At 33.6% G+C, this 25,457-nt stretch overlaps 2 protein-coding genes across 12 annotated transcripts in view; one reads left to right on the forward strand and one right to left on the reverse strand.

Moving 5' to 3' along the window:
* The first annotated feature begins 2,213 nt into the window (after positions 1–2,213).
* LOC105348432 (kelch-like protein 12) lies at positions 2,214–12,046 on the forward strand. The gene is made up of 10 exons (XM_011457832.4): positions 2,214–2,276; positions 2,680–2,806; positions 3,198–3,384; positions 3,989–4,108; positions 4,410–4,571; positions 5,142–5,315; positions 5,402–5,507; positions 5,770–6,353; positions 9,428–9,589; positions 10,594–12,046. The coding sequence occupies exons 1-10, from the start codon at positions 2,263–2,265 to the stop codon at positions 10,731–10,733; spliced, it is 1,776 nt and encodes a 591-aa protein (XP_011456134.3). The 5' UTR covers positions 2,214–2,262; the 3' UTR covers positions 10,734–12,046.
* LOC105348523 (ankyrin-1) overlaps positions 11,424–25,457 on the reverse strand; it is a 32,726-nt gene continuing 18,692 nt past the window's right edge. For 4 of the 11 annotated variants that reach the window (XM_066080927.1, XM_020062417.3, XM_034449061.2 and 1 more), the window contains 18 exons: positions 22,186–22,278; positions 21,697–21,810; positions 20,474–20,500; positions 18,734–18,832; positions 17,571–17,661; positions 17,118–17,134; positions 16,041–16,109; positions 15,504–15,617; positions 15,171–15,197; positions 14,941–15,039; positions 14,624–14,711; positions 14,458–14,471; positions 13,837–13,872; positions 13,681–13,728; positions 13,366–13,455; positions 13,148–13,261; positions 12,224–12,322; positions 11,424–11,676 (listed from right to left, as the gene is read on the reverse strand). In XM_066080927.1, the coding sequence (XP_065936999.1) occupies positions 11,533–11,676; positions 12,224–12,322; positions 13,148–13,261; positions 13,366–13,455; positions 13,681–13,728; positions 13,837–13,872; positions 14,458–14,471; positions 14,624–14,711; positions 14,941–15,039; positions 15,171–15,197; positions 15,504–15,617; positions 16,041–16,109; positions 17,118–17,134; positions 17,571–17,661; positions 18,734–18,832; positions 20,474–20,500; positions 21,697–21,810; positions 22,186–22,278 (1,383 nt within the window). In that variant the 3' untranslated portion in view covers positions 11,424–11,532. Of the gene's footprint in view, positions 11,677–12,223; positions 12,323–13,147; positions 13,262–13,365; positions 13,456–13,680; positions 13,729–13,836; positions 13,873–14,457; positions 14,472–14,623; positions 14,712–14,940; positions 15,040–15,170; positions 15,198–15,503; positions 15,618–16,040; positions 16,110–17,117; positions 17,135–17,570; positions 17,662–18,733; positions 18,833–20,473; positions 20,501–20,662; positions 20,681–21,696; positions 21,811–22,185; positions 22,279–22,699; positions 22,745–24,679; positions 24,794–25,457 lie in introns of all 11 variants that reach the window. The other 7 variants (XM_020062416.3, XM_020062413.3, XM_020062412.3 and 4 more) reach the window with 5 other exon arrangements.

The following is a 25,457-nucleotide window of genomic DNA, read 5'->3' on the forward strand; positions in this document are numbered from 1 at the left end:
GAGAAAGTCTTCATGTTAATGAGTCAAAAGCAATACAAGGTAGCTTGGGCACTGATTATGATATATACAATGTACATTTCTGTTAAATATATAAAAGCCTTGTAGCAATTATGGCAGTGACGTTGAACGATGAGGTGAGATGAAGTTTCAAGGCCTGGCCAAAAGTTAAGGTCATTGCAAACTTCTGTGAAATTAAACCTTTACCCATGCGCTAAATATTTGTTTTGCCTTGACCCTAAATGGCTGATACTTCGCAAACAGAAATGTTGTGGGTAAAGGGTATGTTTTGACCTTGCTGAAAAAACAGTTTGTGACAATTATTCCTCTTCCTTTGGATCTTCATTTAAATACATGTACCTGTAAGTATGTAGGGACTGAGCAGTGACCTTGAATCAAGTTACTATGTCAAGGTCATGGAAAATGTCTGTATCTTACTTTTTCTAACAGGACGTCTGCTATAACTTCACCAATAACTGATCAAGGAAGTGCAATGACCCTGAACAAATTTCTAAGGCAAAAATTATTAAACAGGATCATTCGAGATGGACCATCTCGATGATGTCTAGTAGAATTTTTCTGTCAGTTTGAAACGGGGAAAGTGAAAAGCTGGAATGGTCACTGTTGGTAAAAGCTTAGTCAGACGTATCCTTCTTTGGAGACCTGCATAAATAAATCGCATAATGCACTTTACATTTGATACAGATAATTCTCTTGCACAGGATACGCCTAGAATTTCCTTTCTCTATATAAGTGTGCATTAAGAAATATTCAGATGTTTGTTCTCATTCACTTGTTGTGTGGATGACCAATGGCTGCGATTTCGATATGGGCATCTAAATATGCTAGTTAAACATTTTTATTTTGGAAAAATACGTCAATTTTTATTTGTAAAACTTTTTCACGGATTTTGTCACTAAGAAAATGCAAAGTTTTATAATGTTTCAAAAAGGCTTCAAAGACAAATTGACGTTTAATGACATTCATGGCCAAATGTTTTAGTAAATTTTACAGTCTAATTGATACCATCTACAATATATACTAATTCATTGTTTTGAAAACTATTCTCCTGACACTGCATCGATTTCGTTATAATTACATGTAAGGTTCAGCGAATTTCTTTTTAAAAAGGCTCGTGGAAAACCCTGCCTTCTGATTACGAAAAAAAACCCCAACATTTCATTATCTTTGACTTTAAAAACTAATTGGATTAAGCATTTATATTCCATATGCATTCGGTCATCAAATAGTAGTAAATTTGATATGATAAAATTTGAACTTCTTTTTACATTAAAAAAGATATTTTACATTAATATTAACACACAGTGGCGTAGCGTACTATAAGGCAAAAAGGCAATTGCCTACACATAATTTTGTAAAGCAAATTTTAAAATTTGTGTACAATTTTAAATTTAAAACAAAGTTGACATTAACTTTGATTAGTTAAAAAATCATAAAACAAATCGAAAGCAGTAATTGTCATATATGTAATATCAATCGACGGGTTTTTTTTTGCATGCATGCGATTGCTGTAAACTGTGCCTGGAAACCACGAAAAGCTAAACAAGAATTATTTTTTTTATCACAAATAACTTATTACTCCTAGTAATATATGTACATGTGGCGTATCAGTTATGACTTATAAAGAAGTTGATATAGAAATAGTACGGTTGTTGGTTTTGTTTACAAAAACATGCAGAATATGGTTAATGATGCGGTGTATATTTCAATAACGAAAAATATAAGTTTGGTTTGCTTTTATTACGAAATGAATGTAGTGACTGAGAATAGGAAATAAAATATTTTAAATTTACATAATGTTCCATAAAAACACTCATAACTAATTTGTTGAAGCTAACAATTTTTTACTCTCAAAAGTGGTATTTTTGCGTCCTTTTTAAAAAAAATTTCTAGGGGGAGGCCCCCCTAAACCCCCCCCCCCCCCCCCTGCGGGAGGGGGGGTACCCCCTCCCACACCTACCCCCTTCCGCGCTTCGCGCATGGGTCACGCTACGCCGCTGACACACCATCTTTGAGTATTATGATTTTAAAATATTTTTGGTAGTAAAAAGAGCGCCCGTTTTTTTCACAACGTTTGTGTAATATCTGTAGCAATCGCAGCCTCTCGGATCTTTCCACAGAGCTTGGAAATTCCGAGCTAGCGGAGCGGCACGACAATTCTAAAAAACCCGGATAGACTAAGGCTTTGGTTTTATAATTTAGAGTGCTAGATCTTATGTCCGACTTGAATTTTAGAAGAAAACAATGAACCATCGATTGTAAGTTTGTGCTTTGATACGCTATGATATCCAGTAAATGTTTTAAAGTTTATCATTAAATGTTTATGATATAGTATCTTAGGCATCTAAATATTGAAATTTTTTTGTTGTTTTGATCAAGCATGCTCTTAAAAAATATTTTTATTTATTTGATCGTCTGCTTAAATGTCCAATTTTCAGTTCAGGCATGTCAAAGTATTTTATATTATATTACGTACCGTGTTTTCATGTTGTAAATGTGATGAAAATATTAAAAAACAACCTGATCTCTTAGATTGGAAGGCGTACTACTCTGATAAGTTAGATTAAAACTACACTGACTTTTTATAGTTTTATCATTTATAATAAAAAAGTTTTCCACGTCGTACATTTGGAAATGAAGGCGATTTTTTAATATTTTCAGTGATGGATTCAAGGTGAAGGACAATGATGAAGGAATCAGTGTCACATGTGATAAGTATGGGAACAAGTTCCAAAAAGAGTTTCATCGTATGTGGAAAGAACAAATCCTATGTGATGCTACCATAATGGTGAGTAATTCTTGATAGATAATGAAATTATTCTTAAATTGCTATGTGCCGGTAGATATTTAAAAGTTTATTATTAAAGAGAAAAGAATGTGAATGATTATTCAGTCATATAACAGATATATTGTCGCTGCCAAATGTCTCAGTTAGTTGTACTCTGATTGGATAACATTTATGAGTCCCTGGTTTGAATCCTAGTCTGGCCTTTCATGTTTTCTCCCATCCTGTTCCACTACAATTGAATATCATTCTCTTTTTCACCAAAGAGCTTACCAGTAGTTGATAGAGCTTCTGAATGACAAAAATTAATGATGTTCAAATCCCTGTCTGATGTGTCAATTTTTCTCTCATACTGTTACAATACAATAGATTATCAATCTATATCTACTTACAGACGGAGACAGGGGAGGCAATCCCTGTACACAAGGTTGTCCTCTCCATGCACAGTGACTTCTTCAAGGCCATGTTTACCTCGGGGCTTCAGGAAGCACAGGTCTCCAACCCGTCAATCAAACTCACCGAACACCCCGCAGACATCGTGAAGGGCATCTTAAAGTTCATGTACACAGGCTGTTTACCAGGTATACTAGAGTTTAAAATCTTTCTGGAGTTTAAGCTCAGCAGTTATAGAATCAATACAGCTCTCCGTTATCATAAATAATTTTCCAAAATATTGGATTGAATTTAGTGAACAGTTGTATTAATGTCACTCAAATTAGAAAGTGAAATATATCAGTAATCTGTAAACAAGATAAATGCTGTTGTTTAAACAATAGAAATTCAATACATTCTTCGGTGATTCTTGAGGGTATGAAGGTAGTGATATTGCAGAAAAAATACTTAACCCTTGTTATTCATAGAGTGTAAATAAAATTAACTAAATTACTGTTAACATGTAACAATTAGTGGTTTATTCTTTTTAAAGCCGGTTCTGCTAAATCAAGAACATTGCTAAATGTCATTCATATATGTATTAAAATAGGCACATTCAAAGATATGGTAATTCAAATCAATACTAACTTGTTGAAAAATCATTTTCTGTCAAATATCGTAGACGCTAAATATAATACAAATCAAGTATTGTACGTTAGATAGAGTAAAATTGGATTTCTTAAGAGATAGAGGAAAAAATACTCAGTAGATGTAAATATGAGATGACTGACATTGTTTTTGATGAATTAATAGATTTGAACAGGGAGACTGTTCAAGACTATATCATGCTGATGGACCAGCTACAGATGGTGTCTCTGAAGAATGCCTGCTGCCCATTCATGGAGGACAACATTGATACTAACAATTGTCTGGGTAACTAATTAAATTAAATTTAAAAACTCTTTATTTAATATATACATTTTTTTTAAAAACTTTAAAAGTTTTATATAGCACCAAATAAAATAATTTTTGTGTGTTTTATTTTTGCTAGATATACCATAATGTGGCTATTTCTATACATGCATATGCACAATAAAAATGAAGAACACAAGTGAGAAAATTACCGGTATCTATTAATTAACGAGTATCTGCTTAAGGCTTATTTTCACTTTTATCACATTAAGGCCTGTTCAGAATTAAGTACATCTACTTGATTTACCATTCTTTTTCCTAGATGTATGGATATTTGCCCAAAGGTTTTCCTGTGAAGAAATGCAGAGGAAATCTTTGTCTCACATTAAGCATCAGTTTGGATTTGTTTCTTGCCAAGAAAATTTTCAGCACCTGGAGAGTGAAGCCCTTATATTTCTGCTGAGTCTGGGCGAATTGAACATAAGTATGTACATATAATCACTCATGTACTGGTACACAGAGGGTTGAGATAGAGTACTTTTACTCTATAGTTATACTGTGGTTTCAGTAATATTCAAGGGTATCAATTTTCGTGGATAAAGTAAAAATTACAGTTTCAAGGATACGTAAATTCATGGTCAGTCACCCTATCAATACAAATTGTTAGTAGAAATTGCACTTCAATAAACATTTAATTTCATTGATAAACGTAACGACGAAATCCACGAAAATTAGTATTCAACGAATATTGATGAAACCACAGTAACTTTCACAAGAACTAATGACCATTAATCCTTTATGATATTGTCAAGTAAAAAACTACATAACATAAGGGAAATTCACATAAGTTTGATGAAGTGGTACGCTGTCATAAAACTCATTGGAAAAGACACAAATTCATCAAGATAAAAGAAGCATGGAATGAATATCAAATATTGTTTATTTCAATAAGTTTTGTTGAAAAAAACTTTAAAAATTTCAATTTTATTCAAAATTCATATAGTGCTATGGAGTCCATATAACTTTAGCCCTATTTTTGTGTCTGGTTTTTCAGGTGGTGAGGGGGTGATATTGGACTCTGTGTGTGGATGGCTGGAGAACCACCAAGGAGCAAGCACTGAAACCATCTGGGACATACTGAAGTGTGTCCGCTACAACCAACTCACAGAAAAGGAAATCACTGAGTTTTCTGATCGAGTCTTCCAAGGAATGCCAGACCAACGGAAAGGTAAGAGCTTGTAGTCTAATCCCAGAAATCTGGACTGTAGTGTAGATCAATTTAATAAAGATTATCATTTTTTGTGTTTCATTCAGAATTTCAGAACTACATCCAGCAGTACAGAGCTGATGTACAAGATAAACCTCGAAATGAAAGAAAACATATTTATGTGATTGGAGGGTACTTCCAGTCAAGAACTGGGTCAGTATAGGGATAGATACATGATCATTGGAATTTCTTGTGGCTTAATTTTGATATATTTAGCAGAAACCCCTTACCCTTCAGAACAGTCGAAGTTGTAAAATGATTTGAATTTACATGTAATACGCACTTTTAAATCATAACCCCCAAAAGAATATTACATATACTACAATATTGATAAGCCATATGGAAAGGAAACAAATTGTTTTGATTGCCTTAACGAAAATATTTTGGTATCAAGTACCGGTACAAATTTTTTCAGCCCCTGCTCTCCACGCCTTCAAACTGTGGAACAATATGACGTCATAGAGGACACCTGGAGAAGCACAACCCAGTTCCCCGTGCTGGCCTCATCCCTGTACGCTGTGGAAATGTTCGGGAAACTTGTGTGTTTTACTTCCTACTCGACTGGCTTCATTGCAGCCTTTGAATATGACCCTATTCAGCTCAAATGGAGGAACTGTTCCACTGAATTTCCTGAGAGTGTTTTGAAGACCATTCAGGAGTGTTTTAAGGAGACGGGTGCCCTGTGTTACTGTGAGGAGTCTAGCATGTTGTATGTGCTATGTAACAATAACACTTACGCCTACAGAATCGTCTGTGATAGCGGGGACTTCAGTGTGGGTGCCACTCAGTGCTGGAGGTACCCAATGAACCCGTCTCTGGCGTCATTTGCCACGGTAACCTTGGATAAAGATCTGTACGTCATTGGCGGGGAGGAGCGGCTATCTGTAAGGGACGTAACTCAGGTCAATGACGTCATGCGATGTAATGTCCAATGTCATGAGTGGACACAGGTCACGCCTATGTTGGAACCCAGAGCAAGCTTTGATGCTGTTAACTTTGGTAGTATATCTCATCTTTTTAATATTTTCATTATCAACAAAGTGTGCCCCATTTTCAAAGGTAAAAGTTTTCAGCAATCAATATTTTTTTAGCTCACCTGATCAGGAAAGCTCAAGTGAGCTTTTCTGATCACTTTTTGTCTGGCGTCCTTCTGTCCGTCCGTCTGTCTGTTAACTTTTTACATTTTCGACTTCTTCTCCTGAATCACTAGGCCAATTTCAAACAAACTTGGCACAAAGCATCATTAGGTAAAGGGGATTCAAGTTTGTTAAAATAAATTTTAAGGGGAAATAATTAGGATTTCTTGAAAATTTGGTGATATTTTTCAAAAATCTTCTTCTCAAAAACCATTTGGCCAGAAAAGCTGAAAGTTGTGTGGAAGCATCCTCAGATAGTGTAGATTCAAGATTGCTCAAATCATGGTCCCTGGGGCAAGATGGGGTCACAATGAGGGGTCAGATTTTTTACATAGGAATATAAAGAGAATCTTTTAAAAAATCTTCTACTCAGAACACAACTGGCCAGAAAAGCTGTAACCTGTGTGAAGTATCATCAGGTAGGGTAGATTCAAGTTTGGTCAAATTATGATCCCCGGGGGTAGGGTAGGGGCACAATTGGGACCAGTTAAATCTTTACAAAGGAATATATTGAGAAAAAAAGTTTTCGTTAAAAAGAAAATTTCTTAGAAAAGGTGCAACATTAGTGAAAGCAACATTAGATAGTGTAGATTCAAATTTGTCAAAATCATATTTTTCAGGAGTAGGATGGAGCCACATGGGGGGGGGGGTCCAATTTTACAAAAGAAAACTGTTTAAATTCACCAAAATTCAATCGTAAAATATATGATTTAACTTTTATGCAAGTATTTTGACATATTTTTGATTCTTTAAAATTGTTTAGACTTTGGCCTCTGGACAATTCTTGGGCTTCACAAGTTTGATGTAGGTTTATATCCCATTTGATTTAGATCTTCTTGAGAGCTGTAATGCTCAATATGTGAAATGACTATACTGTTACAAAAAGGGATCAATGATAACAGAATATCCAGGAAAAAATTTGATTTTTTTTATATACAGGATCTGTTAGACTACATGTCCATATTTTTTTTTTGTATATTACTCTGTAAAGCTTATTTTATAATGCCTATTGTTGCTCAGGTGAGCAATGTGGCCCATGGGCCTCTTGTTTGAAGTTGAACTGGGAGTGGCTTCATATGATGAAGTTTAACTTACTTTAAACAGTGAAACTTCCGTGTAACTTACTGTAAATTCCTTATTTTATGATTTCGCTGTTTTGTATCAAATCTCAAGAATATAAAGTCGCAATCATCAATTTTTTTGTTATAGTTTCCTATAGTTCAAACCTGTCTAAAAAATAAAAGCGAGACTAAAATCAGCGAGGGTTGCTTCTCGCGATTTTAGGCGGAAATTAATTCCTCAATTTTAATTAGGAATCTACAGTATTGTTGATTTATTGAAAACTATTTTAAAATTAATGTGTGGAATCAAAATGGAAATTTGACATATGTCGCTATTTTGTACATTTACAGCTGTTGGTATTTTTGTACAGGTGTTGCTATATTTGTGCAATTGTTGTGTTTGAACAGGTGTTGCTGTCTTTGTAAAGATGTTGCTATTTTTGTACAAATATTTTGATAACTGTTCAGATGTTGCAATCTTTGTAAAATTAATTTTAACTTTGTACAAATGTTGCTAACTTGCTATCTTTGTACAGATATTGCTATCTTTGTACAGATGATTTGGTATATTTGTACAGATGTTGCTTTTTTGGTACATACAGATGATGCTTTCTTTGTACAGTTCTTGGTTTTGTTGTACAGATGTTGCTCTCTTTGTACAGTTCTTGGTTTTGTTGTACAGATGTTGCTCTCTTTGTACAGTTCTTGGTTTTGTTGTACAGATGATGCTCTCTTTGTAAAGTTCTTGGTTTTGTTGTACAGATGATGCTTTCTTTGTAAAGTTCTTGGTTTTGTTGTACAGATGTTGTAGTGTTTGTACTGATGTTGGTAGGGATGGGACGATCCACCGATGCACCGGTGCATCACGATATTTATTTTGACGATATTTAAATCGATACATTTACCATTAATACAACGATACCTAAGCGAACTTTTTTTCATTTTCCAAAAATATCCGAGCTTCAAATATCGGCTTTTTTTAGTCCGCGCGCCTAAATATGAAAGTACAAAGATGGCGGAAAACCTCGTAAAGTTGTCAAAACTGTTAGGAAGCTAAATCTGGAGTGTGGACAACTTTTGGATTACTTGTTTATGAAAAAGTAGAGTATATGAGACTAAAGTAATTTGTAAATTGTGCAACGCTCATTTTAAATAAATCAAAATAACTTTGGACATGCGGTAATACATCGACAGATTGAATAAATTTTTAACCCTTATTCATGTTTTCATTTAGTTGCAATGTATCGTGATATGTATCGTATCGCATATCATGTCTCGTGATATGTACCGAATCGGCTCAGTACAGTATCGTCCCAGCCCTAGATGTTGGTATCTTTTTCAGTGGATGCTATATTTGTACAGATGTTGCTGTCTTTGTACATATGTTGCTATCATTGGACAGATATGTTGATATCTGAGCACAGATATTGATATCTTTGCACAGATCTAGATGTAGTATCATGTATATGTTGTTGTCCTTGTACAGATTTCAGTATATGTGAGGTGATATCTTGTACAGATTTCAGTATATGTTGTTGTCCTTGTACAGATTTCAGTATATGTGTGGTGATATCTTGTACAGATTTCAGTATATGTGTGGTGATATACAGATTTCAGTATATGTGTGGTGATTTCTTTATACAGATATCAGTATATGTGTGGTGATATCTTGTACAGATTTCAGTATATGTGTGGTGATATACAGATTTCAGTATATGTGTGGTGATATCTTTATACAGATTTCAGTATATGTGTGGTGATATCTTGTACAGTTTTCAGTATATGTGTGGTGATGTCTTTGTACAGATTTCAGTATATGTGGGGTGATATCTTGTACAGATACTTGTATATTTTAGATGTTGTTATCTTATTACAGATGGCAGGATCTACGTTGTGGGCGGGTTTAACTCACGGAGACTACGCACTGCTGAGATGTTCTCCTCAGTGACCGGTCAGTGGACCTCAGTGTGCTGTATGAACAAAGAGAGGAGCCACCTCAAGGCAGCTGTACTGTCAAACAAGCTGTATGTCATTGGAGGTATGTTATACAATGTATGTTTCTATGTCATTGGAGATATGTCAGACTATGTTTTATATAATTAGAGGTATGTCAGACTATGTATGTTTTATATCATTGGTGGTATGTCAGAATTTGTATGAATCTACATGTATGTCATTGGAGGTATGTCAGACTATGTATCTATGTCGTTGGAGGTATATCAGACTATGTTTCTATGTCATTGGAGGTATATCAGACTTTGTATGTATTTTTGTCATTGGAGGTATGTCAGACTATGAATCTATGTCATTGGAGGTATGTCAGACTATGCCTGGTTTTATATCATTGGAGGTATGTCAGATTATGTTTGTTTCTATGTCACTGGAGACATGTCTAAAGTATGTTTTCTAAGACATCAAACACCATAACGATCAAGTATGGCATAATAAACATACCAGGTTGTAAAAACCATCAGCTGTGCTTTCAATTTATCGTGATGTACCGTTTTGTGTAGTGTGTATTTTAGAGACTTAAAGGTCAATTTGAGCCCAAGAACTATAGGTTGACCCCCTGTCTTTTGGGTTGGGCCCATGCGAGTGAGTTTCCCTTATCTCTTGGCGCCCTTGCCCTTGGTGACAAATTTTTTTTTTTTTTTTTGGAGATGTCACACTTTGACAAGGTTTTGACAAAATAACTATATCTGAGTAATAAACAGCGGTGTCTGGTAATCATGGTGTTATGTATTTTGAAAAAAGTTGTTTAATCTAATGTTTGCTTTACGTTTAAAAGAAAACCGCTTAACTTTGACATGAAAGTAAGTTCTAAGAGCACAAACAGTGTAAAATACCCTTTCTTTTCCCCATATCAATATTGATATATATGCAAAACTATTATGAAATAATCTACTTGTAAAATATTTTTGTCACCATAGAATGCCTGTTATTTTAGACGAGGGATTGTCTTGTGATTTGTTCGGGACATTTGTTTACTTGGCTGCTGTATTACTTTTTACAGTCGGTAATGACACCTTTCTTATTTTACAGGTAAATCATATTCACGGTTTGAGGGTGGGGCCCGTAAGGTGTTGAGCTCTGTGGAGGTGTACGATCCGTACACAGACACCTGGTCCTTTGTACAACCCATGCTACAGAGCAGGTGCATGTTTGGTGCTGTGGTTCATTAGTATGAGCACACCAGAGCGAATGACAATTAGAGCAACCTGTAAACCAACCCGAGCTGGACTCGGGTTGAGGGATAATATTTACATGCACATACATATCACACATCAATTTGATATGATTGTTGTAATGATTTTATTGGCTATTCATGTATCGTTTGATTCAGTGAGAAATTTCTGTGGAATCTCAAGCTGCTGGCCAAATAATCCTTGAAATCACTTGTTGCAATTGCGTTTGAATATTTTGACAACAAACTGTTCAGTTTTGGGTCAGGAGGGATGAAACTGTGAAAAAATAATGCTTACTGCCATTTCTCTTTAATGAAATTAAACAAGGGTTGGACCAAAACACGGCAAATGAAGTTGCTCTCTTTTAGACCAAATGCATTTTGGCAGGAAGCATGTACAGCGTTGCTTAAATCAAATCATCATGTACTTGTAATGCATGAACTTTCACATTGACGAATCACCACAATGAGACATAATGCCATATCGACGCTTTGATATAGCAATAAACACTCGGAAGTGTGAAATATTTTCCTGAAATATTTTCTTAAATGGAGGCCCATTATATATTACATATTCGTGAATATAACACGTGGTAATTCAGTAGTAGGTCACGTGTACACCGTACTGTCCACAAACGTCCAGCGGGCACCCAGTCACCACCGACGCCCACATCGTGCACTGTCGTGCTATGAGATCGTGCAGTTGGCCTTGTCCCGTATAGCGGCGTTGTTCTTTGTCGTGCTAGGAGATCTTGCAGTTGGCCTTGTTCCGTATAGCGGTGTTGTTCTTTGTCGTGTTAGGAGATCGTGCAGTTGGCCTTGTCCCGTATAGCGGCGTTGTTCTTGCGTTTGTCCACCACGTTCCTTTTGTAGGACTCCAGCAGCGCCAGAATCTCCATGTGGTTATTCTCCTCGGCTATGGAGTACGGGGTCTTTCCGGCCTATAAACATATCCAGATAGAATGGAATTTAAAAAGAAAGATGGAGGAATCGTTATCGAAAAGTTATTAATGTGAATTCATGCTCGTGGTATTTGTCACTTATTGCCAGTTTAAATTTATTTACATTTCTGAAAACAAAAAGACGAAATTCCCTTGCTTGTGTACAGAAACTGCTAAATATTGTATCAGTGGTGTTCAAAAACTACCGTACTGTATAACTCGAAATATAATCGTATTATATAACTCCAATACAACCATTTGTATCCAAAAAGCAATTTTTTTGTTTCAGGGTGGCAGAAACATTACTATTGTCTCTTATAAAAGCAAATTATGTCTAATTTATTACCCGAATAAAATATATTGTACATGTGTTCTGTCTTCCTTGAAAACTCGTGATTTGAATAAAGATTATACAAGACTTGAAAACCCACTGAATTTGATTATAAAATATGATATGATAATCATATAAAATATTCAAAATGTATGGTTTAGAGAATATCGGCTACGAAACTCTGGCGAATATGAGATAACAGACACGAGAACTCACGAGATTTGGGATGGAGAAGATAGGTCGGTACCCCAGGAGCAGTTTGACGGTCCCCAGCTGTCCACGTGTGACGGCGAGATGGAGGGGTGTGTTCCCACTCTGTAAAACAAGAAAGAATCCCATCCTAATTACTTGTACTACAAAATAGTTAAATCCAATTAAAGTATGCATGTGGAATCTATCCTTAATTCCAAGATCCGATTTTAAAAATAATTGAACGTTTAGAAAAGTTACTTACAAGTATGTATGATATTTAATAGGTTCGCACTTGATACTGAAGTAAGATTTCAACCATTTTCAGGGTTCAACATGATGATTGTACATAAATCAAATCATATGAATATAACCCCCACTGTTTATAAAATGCCGAAAGAACAAGCATTCGAAAATAAGGACGTAATGGGTGAATATTTTGCTGAAAAATTGTTAATTGATAGAAATGTATGTTCAAATCATAGTCGATGCTTAGTCCTTTGTCGATTCTCCATTGTTTAGGGTTTTCAAAAAAAATCCAGCCATATTCAAATGCTATTTAGCGTCTGTCTTACTGTTTACAGAAACTCTTAAATGTTAATTTTCCGCGAGCCGATTTCTTACCAGGCTATTTACCTTCTTTTACAGTGTACATTTGCTTCTTCCTCAATCAGTTTTCGACCAACTGGTTTAATTGTAGTTAAAGCTTTTTACCATTAGATTTCTACAGTTTGCGTCTACCCCTTTCTCAATCAGTCTTTTCGCGAAGTGATTTCTTTCACAAACTGTTTTATCTACGTACCGGTATTACATCTCCCCCTTTCTCAATCAATTTTCATCAAATGGTTAACTGTAGTCATAGCTTTTGACCATGAGTGTCTTGTAGTTCAAATCTGCTCCTTTCTTGATCAGTTTGTCCACCAAATGATTCTAGCTACAATCTATACTTACTTTAAGCGTCCTACAGTTTACATCTGCTCCCTTCTCGATCAGTTTTTCTATCAACTGGTTTCTAGCTATCGGGTCGTTTCTCATGATGGCTTGGTGTATTGGATACAACCCATTCTACAAGTAGACCGGATTGTTATTTAAAACTTACCATAAACATGACTTGTACAGAATTATATAACTCAGTAAATGCATTGAATACCCCCCCCCCCCCGACTTACAGCGTTCCTGATATTAACATTTGCATCCGGGTCCTTTACAAGGTCATCAAGTCCATCCTGGTCCTTTCTGCGTTCATCTATGTTGCTGACCTGTAAACGAAAAACGACGTAAGTCACTCGTACAAGTATTTTTTTTTACCGTATTGGCATCAACTGTATCTTGATTCAAAGGGACGTTTTATTTATACTACAGGCATTAGATTATAGCGAGTCTCATGTTATGCAATTTAAATAGCAGAATTAACAGCTTCTCAATCTTTAATAAATTCATTCTTTAGATATTAAAATACCAAAGGCAATTCCACACACACAAACCTCGTCGAGGGACCCTGTTCTTCCTCTGTCTTGAAGTTTTGTTGGTTCCTTTAAATAAACATGTAAATTAATACAATAAAATATTCAGCAACACTTCCTGTGTACTATTATATTGGCTTACTGAATTGATATACCAATATGATTCATACAGCTTACCGGGTCCCTTGCTGTGAGGGGAGGCTTCTTTGGCTTCTAAATGCAAACAGAACGAATAAAAGCGTATCTTTTATGTATCAACGATTTCATGGTAATTGAGACTATTAAAGTTTTATCAAGAAATACTCACAAAAACGCTCATTGTTTTGTCTTAATTTGACAAATTTAAGGAGGCTGGGCGGTCAACAAATTAACCATCAGATCTACCTTGTTTTTAGGTATGATTCTAATTATAATAAGCTATAAACTTTTATTATTAAAAAATATTATATTTTTAAGCGTTAAAATATGAAAATTTTCTATCTTTATATAGAAATCTTCATCTTTAGGAGATCAATCTACCCAAAAATTGATCACGACCCTCCAGCCTCCTTAATTGTGATCAGTGAATCATAAATCGAATGCATTTACTATATAATTCGTAGCGAATTATGTTACACGCCCAATACTTATCTAAACGAGCAATAAACCCTACTGTCTCAATATTAATTAGGTACACAGAGGACGATTTTTTTTAAAATATACATATTTTTAGAATTTTTTTTTACATAGCGTATAAACCATTTATTCTGGATATTATTAATGTTTGCAATAGACATGGATACAATACACCATACACACCGTGGGTATCGGCGCTGCAAATAAAAGAGAGGAACATGAAATGAGTTGTAAATAAAATTCTAAAAAGAAATATAATTTTACTGATATTATTGATTATGATAGATAATGAAATTTTATATTCATTTACAGATCTGCAATATGTATATTAGAGACAAATGGTTTTAACCTTTCTCCTCCTTTCTGATATCATTCAGCAATTCCATCATCTTCTCATCTTTATTACTTTCAGCATAAAAGTATGGCGTTTTCCCATCCTTAAAAAATCAATACAATGATTCACAAAAATCTGCAAACTTCACGCTGCACTGTGAATGAAATAAAAAAAAATTCTGTCATGTTTTAAAACATTTTTCAACCCAAAAGAAGTGTTATATTAAAACAAGTAAAAAGTTTCCTGGCTGACTGTGTTTAAGTAAAAACACGTGACAAACTTTGCAGAAACTGAAAAAAAACTACTAAAGAAATAATGATTTTATTCCATACACAATTTTCCGAATTTTTCCGAGCTTTGCTGTTCAGCAGAATTTTAGCGATCCCAAGCTGCTTCCGTATAACAGCCATGTGCAGGGGCGTGTTTCCTTCCTGTCCAATTAAAAGCAGAACCTTCATTGGTACATTGTCGCTCTTAACATGCTATTTAATAAATATTCTGGGTGTTTAAATTAAAATAATTTCAACCCTTAAAGCTTTGATTTGAAGAAATGGAGACATACCTTAAGTAAGAGCTTTCCCTGCATTCTCTGAAAAACACATATATTCATTTGAAAACACTGATTTCTTATTCAACACGTATATATATATATATACTAGTATCCGATAACATCCCAAATTTTCATTGCATGCATAAGCAAAAGAACAGTATTTTATTTCCTGCAAGTTTAATTATTTGTTCCGGATAAACATGAACATTGCATGATGATGTCATCTTTTGAATAGCTTGGTTCCCGGGGCCTCCAGATGTGCAAGCACAAAGCTGCACTCCGAATCAATAAACTAATCTTTTGATATAACATTTTCTTTGACACTGAATTAAGGAACTCTGTTACCGGAAGTGCTTTAGCGTTGACGTCAGCTCCCCGACTGATGAGTCTCTTGACGTACGTTTCTCGGATTAGCGGGTCGTTCTCCATTATGGCCAGATGTAGTGGAAATAACCCGCTCTGAAAAATTGCATCATTGAAAAATAAATTAGAAACTTTATATATTTTTTTTACATTTTGCTATAGAGTATACAAGATACCTCGTAAATAGGCTTTAGATAATTTGTATCAGAATCTACTTTAATTCATTTCCTCATTAAATTGTCCTCTTCTATTTGCCAGCCATTAGGCGATTGATAACTAATCGGTGACTATTGTTTTCTGCAAGTAAACACCAGTCTTATTCATTTGTCAATATGCTTCAAAAAGTCAGCTGGAAGACCAAGAGGTATTTAGTTCATTGATATTGAATATACGGAGACTTCAGCGTAATTAATCTTAATTTTACCTTCGTTACAGAGTAGTAAATTAAAATTGCGGAGAAAATGATTTACACCATAGACAACACTCAATTGTACTGACTTTGATAATAAAGAGACATACCTGACTCTGGACATTAACGTTGGCATCCGGGTCCTGGAGCAGCTGTTGTAATTCGTCCCTGTTGTCAGGCTAGAAGAGGTTAAGGTAAATCGTAATTTAATGTTGTTTGTTTACATGTTTGCATTTGAATACTCATCTGAGCTTATGCTTAAGTTCAGAGTATTTATTGTGGGTTTTTTTTTTTAGATCCGTGATATGTATTCTAAACTAAATGCGTTGTTCGAAAAATTAACAAATTATTTTAATTTTGGAACATATAGTCAGTTCATAAATGAACTTTAAAATTAACGAAGTTTCATTCCATGCTGTGTGGTTTGTCCTGTTGAATTGTAATTAGATTGATGTTCAGGTACATATTGTTTTTGTACATGTGTCATTGTATGCTATATTCAGAGATGTTCCCACATATTCACGTGCCTTTGCAGTTTTTAGCCGAATAAAATGTATCTTTTTGTCCCTCAAATCAAACTAGAACTATATAATGTATACCAACCATACAGGTACAGTCAAACGTCGCCATCTCGAACATCGATATATCGTATATACCATTAATATGCCGAAGTAAGTTAAAATTCAGTGCTTCTCTATATATACTTTAACCTCGATATTTTATATCTCGATTCCATCGAGTTCGACATAAAGTATTTTGACTTTACATACAGATGGAAAGTTGAATTAAGATATTTATTTATTTAATTATTCAACACATTACCAGTATTATTTTTATTTTTTCAGTAAATTATATCTTTATATACTTTATATACAAAATAAAATTTTGTTCATCTTTTAAAGAACTATTATATCAACAGGGTTTACTGGTTTCTAATTTTGCATTCGAAATTATTTACAATCCAGAATTGACTTTAATAATTAGGTAGGAATCACGTGAGGTTAGAATCAAACGTTTACAGAAAAACAACGCAAATAAGTTGATGTGATTTAAGCTTCCTGCGAAAAGGAACAAAACTCAGATTGTGAATAAACTTCAATAACTTCTTTTCCTTACAGAGGAGTGCGTGTTCGACGACACAGGAAAAGGAAAGACACATAAAGGTAAATAATCACACGCAACATTACCTTATTTGGGTTTTCCTCTACGAAGAAGATAATAACATAGTAACAATTGATAATGCAAACAAACCACATTGGAGAAATAAATAATTTATTATAAAGTAACGTATATCATAAAACAATATTGTAGAATAAATTATGAAGAAATATCACATATGTATATAATGACTTGTGTGTAGTAAGAATAAATAAATAATAAGTAACAGTCAAATACACAGAGAAACAATCTGTGTATTTATTGACAGACAGATACAAGAAAACATTGGAACGCCAACACGTAGGTTCAATGACAGAAATAACGTCATTAACATTTCACGCATGTGCAGAACGCATCTGTATTGAACGACACGCAAAAAGAACACAGGAAGTGCAGTAAGTTTTTTCTCAGATGACGACACAATAGAATAGACATGCGCAGATGGCTTGGTCATAAGATGACACAGGTGGAAGATTTATTACTTCTTTCGGCGTTACGTTGCTCCTCCTTAAGTAGTCTCATCATCTCGGAGTTTCCATTCTGTTCCGCGTAGTTGTAAGGTGTCAGGCCCTCCTTTAGAGTAAAAAAAAACACCGGGTAAGTAGCCACAAAAACTAATTTTATTTTATAGTCATTTCTTTTTTAATCTGTTGCATGCATTTGTGAATAAGACATTTGCATGTTTAAATAAAAATCAGGAAGTGTATGAATATATATGAATTAATACGTAGTGGTTTATGGTACAATAAATAAACGAAGACATCTTGTTTGGTGTTTGACTTATCAAAATATTGGAAGAATATTCGAAAAAAATCTCCCTTTAAGGCATTAAAAGGAAATTAAAAAGATCAAATTTGTCTTTATTTCTTTAAATAGTATACCTTAGCATGGAAATAGTAATAAAAGTTACAATCTTATATCAATATTATTTATACAAATTAATGTACCAAAATTTTGGGGAGTTGGAAACTATAACATGGTTTTGCTATTCAAAATTTCAAAGGCTTTATGAATTTAGATAAAATTTCTTAAAGATTAACAATGATGCAGGATTTTTTCAACAAATCTGAATTAATAATATGGTACTTAGGTTTTAGAATGTGTTCATAAAATATGATTTGTGAAAAAAACAAACATTTTTAAAAATTTCTAAACAGATTTGTGTTAAAAAGTTTGTATTTTCTCTTTTATTCAATAGTCAATATTTTTGCTTTCCTGTCAATTTTTAAAAAAATACATACATGTATATATAAGTTATCATAAAATGAAAAAAAATGAAATTTTTCAATAATGGAACCAAAGAAAAATAATCAAAATATTTTCAAAATTTAAATATATTACGAGACATGCGGACTAAGCCATATCAATTTTTGTTTTGATAGACAACTTTTGGTTTAATCACTTCATTGTAAAACATAAACCTAAAATCTTGAAAAAGATGTCAGTGTCACATCATTAAGTTGTGGGAAAAGATAATGATTTTGACCTAACCACGCTGTGAAAACATGACGGCCAAATTTGATAAAACTGATATAAACACTTGGTATTGATGTCTGTTTGACTGCGTGAAAATGTCATGGATTTCTATATATTAGAATTATGATGAGACTCCTTCCTTAAACGACTTGTTTAATTAGCTACATACGTTATTGGTGGGAGATATTGCTGGGTCATAGGTCAGGAGTATCCGGACCGTGTCCAGCTGGTCTCTGGCGGCAGACATGTGCAACGGAGTATTTCCGCCCTGAAAAGGTATGAAATCAATCCCTGAATATTGTATTTCATAAAGTTAACGAAAAATCAAAATATTTAACGATTAAAATTTGAATATTTTTCTATATCTGTATATTTATATTTTCCAGTATCTTACGTTTCGATTTTGTACTATATAACCCATAACTTCAAATGACGCCAAATTGAGGTGCCAGCAGGATTTGCTTATTTATATTGAAATATTTAATCGTACCATGGCTTAGAATTTGATAAATATAAATAATAAGGAATCATTCTTTGAACATTATGAGGTGATATTTCGGTCGGGGCGTGATCAAATCTATCATAAAGCCCTTCGGGCTTTATTGGACTCAAAGAATGATTCCTTATTCCTTAAATAGAATTCATCTTCTAAAAGAGATTGAAATAGATTAAAATTTACCACGACCACACCGCCCTCTTTAAATTGTTTAAAATATAATGCAGGAAAAAATAATAATGTGAACACACATTGCATACAAATTTGCAAAAAAACTGTATCGCCTTGCCAAAAAGAGATATGGTAATTAAAGAAATCTAGACTTAAGGCGTGCAATTTACAGAAAATCTATTAGCTGTGCATGTAAGATTTATATTTATGATGAAAGAACATATAGGATTTTTAAAATATTCGAATCAACTTGAAATTTAATTTTTAGGATATTAAAAAGTATCTTAGATAGTTCATGTTATTTCAAAAGCGAGAGGTAACGAAACACCTGGAATAACTACTGAGGTAAAAAAAATGGGTTAAAACAGCATTGAATAAGAACTAGGTACATGAATTAATTAGAAAATGTATATAGTAATTAGTTAATTAGATAACAAGAGATTATATAAAACTAAGTAATTTTGAAGTACAACTGCATTGGAGGTACCGATGACACCCGCATGAGATATCATTTGTAAGCCAATGTAAAAAAAACATTCTGTTTATAATTGTCAAATATTGTTTACAAATATACTTTGTTTAAGTAACGTGGGTAGTCAAAATTTTCCTGGTTTGCGGGGACGTAATTTCGTTACGAAAAAGCAAGAAATTAAGCATTGAGTGCTTATCTTTATATTCTTTAATAAAATATGTATTGTCGTTGTAAAGTCATTATTTACGCTCTTAGTCAGGTATATGAAACATACATGGAGCAGCCATATTAACATGTTATTTAGTTCATTTCCGCAACTTAAATTATAGTGCCAGAAACTTTGTAGAGAAAAATATCGTTATTATTTTTTAAATGCATATATCAAATTGGTTTATACATGTATATAAGATTAAACGTTTCATTTAATCTTACAAAAATAAATATACTTGAAACACGTGGAGACGTTTATATCTCTGCACATGACGCATTAATTATCAAAGTGTATTCATAGAAAATTGAACGTCGCAGATTTCCGATGGAAACATACGGGGAAATATACACTGAACGTAAATATTTGTGCAATAACCCGGAAGTGTAAGACACGTCCTACTATGATAATTATCATAAAACAAACACACTTGAATAATCAATGTAGGTGAGTGAATGATTTGCCAATCAGTGTCTGTGCACTGGTAAGTGAATGATTTGTAAAATCACAGAAAAGCCACTCGGTGTCTGTGCTGTGGCATTATCAGAACTGGAAAGAATACCTTCAAAATGGATTTGCCAGTTGCTTGCTTGAAAATGTTTGGTAAGGAAAAAAAATGCAATAAACATAAAATGATATATAAAGCAAATTTTACAACTGTTGAATATGCATCTAACTGAAGGCTGCATGCGCATATAGAAAGAAAGAAGCAAGAAATAAAAGTAGGCTAAATTATGACGTTCGTGTATACCTCATCATGATCCTCATTCTGTTTTAAAGAAAATTTGTTTGCATTGCTTAATAGAGGAAAAAATAAAACTGGTCCACTTTAAAATGAACAATAAACTCATATCATGATTTTGTTTGAACCCCCTAAGAATCCCATTGATATTGATCTATTCTTTTCGAGAGGTTTTCTGTATTTTGGACCTCTTTGTGACTTTATAACCAAAATTCCCGCCCCAGGTTTTAATTTAAGAGGGATATCTTGTACACATAAGAACAAATATTTCTCAAACTGACTGTTCTCATTGAAAAATGTATGCATATTTCTTATTTCAGACAATTCAAATATCGGACTCCTATCCTATTTCTAAAAAGAATTTACTTGATAAATATAGAACTGAAAAGACAATTTTGGGTTGATATAAAGAGGTTTATCACATTTCACACACATTGTTTTGAACTGACATATATTTTTTTCTATGAAAATATAACGTCATTGTGCCTCCATAGACATAGGATGTCTAAGTAGTAGACTGAATTGTTCTAAATATTGCTCATGTGTCGACTGATAAGAACACAGAATCCTATTTTGGGAGAAAGCTAAAACATAAATGAACTAGCTTTACCCTTTTTTCAACAAATGGTTGTAGAATGAACAAAACCTCGTGTTTTAGTATTTATGAAAACTTTATATAAAACTTTGCAATCGTATATTTATTTTATATTAACTCTACGTGAACATTCGATTCTCTTTTATTTACTTTTACTTATTTCATGACCACGGAATAGATATGACCCTTTACAAATTGGAATGGCCCCTCAGTCAAGGACACTATAATATCACAGTTTTTTAGTGAAAAATGTGAAAAGATAACATTCAGACGAATAATCAGACAGTGATTACAAGATTATCTACAATGATTGTAAAAATCTCACGGGACCTTTATCTAAATTTTGCGTTTTGATATCATAAACTATTGAATCGTCTTTTCATCATATACTGAAAATGGATGAAAATAAAGCTTCCAGAAAAAAAACAAATATGAGTATCGAACATACCGGGATGGCCTTGACATTAATGTCGGCGCCTTTGTTCAGAAGTTGCTGTACCATGTCATTCCTGCTCACAGGGTTATTCCTCAGTATAGCAACGTGTAACGGAAACAGGCCCATCTGGAAACACATATACAAGGTATTAAGTAAGATAATCTGGATCCAATAAAAATTCAAGGTTGAACAGTGTGTGTGTGTGTGTGTGTGTGTGTGTGTGTGTGTGTGTGCCAACAAATATCTTTTCAACATTAATACATGCTATATAGACAGATGAACACAAATGTAATCGTCATGTGGAGCATCCATCAAGAAATTAAACATTGTTTTTCCCGAGTATTTAATTAGCTACCACAACTTATGTTATGACGGTTATGTGAGCCAAAATTTCAATACCATTAAAAACGATATTGTTGTCATAGGGATGACTCTCATGTTAACAACCTTTGGAGTTTTTAAAGCCATTGGGTGAATGGTTCAGTGAGATATATAACTTACCGAATTGGGAACGTTGAGGTTGGCGTGAGGATCGTTCAAGAGAGCGTCCAGCTCGTCCGTGTTGTCATCTTCTATTGCTGATGTGATTGACTCCTAAACAAAGAATGACAACGTGTTGAAATATTAATTGTATTTATACCTAAGTAATTGAACCTAAATTCAACACGACTTACGATAAAATGCATGTAAAGATAAAATAAAAATAACTGTGATATCATTCTTTGATTTAAATCGTATATATGAAGCACTCTCTACATAACGTATTTAAATGATTAAATGATAACATTAATGGGAAAAAGAGAAAAAAAGTGGGTATAAATAACAATAGATAAAAAACTATACCAAAACCCGGATGGAATATTAGGAATAGGCTGAATAAATGCGAATGAAATATATGGGGTTGAATGAAATAAAATATAACAAAGCCCTTCTCCCTTTGTAATTGAATGTGTGGTTATATCAAGGAAATAAAAAATAATAATAAATTTAGAGAGCGAGACAACGTTGACCTCACCGCACTTGCTGATGGTGGCCTCGGAGTGGGCGGGGTCGGGGTCGGCTACAAAGAACGGTCAAGGTCATATAATGTTTAAACCAAAATTATTTAATACAAAAATGCCGACTGTTTGTTTGAATACACTGTCCATCCTTAGAACTAGAACACACTGAAATATTGATCGAAAGTATGGTACTTTGTTTCCAAACTCATCTAAAATAAGCATTTTATTAGGTTGAAATCATCAAAGTTATGGCTGTTATTAAAATAATCTATTATTATATATCATGTAACAGTAATTTAAGAGTAATTTTAATTAAAGCAGTTCTTATAAATAAGGAAGTACTTAGTTATACTATGAGAATAGTATAAGGAAGTACTTAGTTATACTATGAGATTAGTAACACAAAAATGTCAATATATACTCAATTGGTAATACTTTTCTTTACAAACACGAAATGCATATTTGATCAATGAAGCATCTGTAACCTAAAGCTAAGTACATGTAATTTAATTGCATGCAAACAGGGGTTTTTAATTACTATCTAATATAATAAAAGCGTATTTGGTTGTTGAAATAAAAGCCAGTTGGTAAATATGTGGATTCATATCTATAAAAATTCAGATCATGCAAGAAAAACAAACAATAAGAATGGAACACTATTAATTGGGATAAAAAAATTATAATATTGACCACAACATTCCTTCATGCGCGGATCTAGTAGGGGAGGGGTCGGGGGGGGGGGGGTATGGATTGTTCTAGAGACCCATAACCCCCGAAATTTGAGGTAGTTAATTATATTAATAATGAAGAGGGCTGAGTGGTCATATCCATTGCCTAGATATATCAAACTTCTTGAGACGAAGAGCTCTGCATAATTATAAAGGGAAACATTTAAATATTTAGTTTTAAAAACGTATAATTATGGTTAAAAATCATAACTTAAATTTTAAGATGTTATGGGTAATTTGTTGTGCATCCAGCCTCATTAAGTTATATACCTAATCCCTCTTGCGTGTTAACAAAGATTTATTGACCGATAAGGCAAATTTTGATTAACATGTAAAAAAGTTATGGTAATGTTTAAATCAAGTTGTAACTGTCTAAAATAATATTTTTAGTGTCGTCAAGGAACTAACATGTTTTGTATATCTATGTATGAAAAAAATCTTTTATTGCCGCCATTTTGCCTTTTATAATAGACGGCACGTGCACGTACGTGACGATTATTATCACGTGATTTAAAGTCATTCAAGCCCGCGGCAAAGAGTATACGATTAGAAAAAGTGAACAATGGAAGTGGTGGAATGGACACGGTCGACATGTAAAGTAGGTGCATAGTAAGAAATGCTTGTGATGTTTTAGTTTTGATACAGATATGTGGGAAATGAAGAACATAATGACAGAGTACTGAATTAGTTAGTTTGCTCTGTTGACGGTTTATCGTTGTGCATTAAAGTTTTCAATGAGTTTAATTTACTCGTGTATTCAATTGTGCACTTCATTAGTACTGCAATGAATCATTTTCTAAAACAAAAGCAAATGCTTTGTAAAAAATAAGCTGAAATTTACGTTATTTAAATGCGATAATGACCTTGAACATCGATCGATCTATTTATTTTAATGTAACCATCGACAAAAAGAGCAACATAGATTGACAATATATTAATGCCCGAAACTTATAACCTCTTGACCTCGTCTTGATGTTATGCAGAAATAACAATAATTTCTCAAACACTGACATAAAAAATCATCAATCATTAACACTGTATGAATGTATCTCTCTAAGTAATGGAAAATTTGGGAGAGAAGGACTTAATCTTTCTCTTATTTTTGGGGTAGAGGGGGCGGAAAAGGTGGACCCGCTGGAGAAAAATCCTAGATCCGCGCATTCCCCATGGTAGTAACAAAATAAAAAAAAAACTTAATATAAACCACAAAACAAGCGAAAAATGTTTGAATCGCACGTCAGCAATTCCCAAATGTTTTAAGCACACCTCACGATCGGGTTCGGCGTTCTGATTTCTTCTTGTCGTTGGTGGTGGCGTTGGTTGTAGGTTTCTGGTAGGAGAGAGAGGCGGTAGGGTGGAGGACTCTGAGGGTGCGCGAGGCTGTATACATAGACCAGCAATCAGTGATATCATACAGGGAACTAGCCGCGGATAAACGAACTTAATTTTAAGACTGTTATATACATTCTACTGTATAATTATGTTTTACAAAATACGTTCAACTTGAAAGCCTATGCAGTACACATACGAGCATGTTAAAATAACAAATACTGAATCAAGATTTAGCATATCAATTAAGCTTTACAGTGTTAAGGTTCAATCTTTGATAGTTATATTACAAATAAGTAGTATACTTGATATATTTCTTTATTTTCAAATGGAAGATTTAACATTAGTTAAATATGGATGAATATATAAGCCAATTATCATTTATTTAATTTTAATGTTATAATTTAGTCTTGAAATCAATTCTCTATTATTAATTTTAATGCTTCAAAAAACAGTGACACATGCGCGGATCTAGGACGGTCAGGAGATAGTACAACCTTCCCAAGATTTTCAAAATTTTCAATTTGTATAAAGCAAAGTGATGAATTAAAGATATACACTTCACCATACACGGATCTTTTTATTTAAAAGAAGATGATATAGATACATAGGATGTATTACTTTATGAATTAATACTCCCAAAAGTGCAACCGTTGGTTTTGAGAGTGCCTGTATACGCGTAGATTCATTTTAAGGAGGGATATGCATTTTTGAA

This window comes from Magallana gigas, chromosome 4, assembly GCF_963853765.1.
Source record: "Magallana gigas chromosome 4, xbMagGiga1.1, whole genome shotgun sequence".
Taxonomy (NCBI): domain Eukaryota; kingdom Metazoa; phylum Mollusca; class Bivalvia; order Ostreida; family Ostreidae; genus Magallana; species Magallana gigas.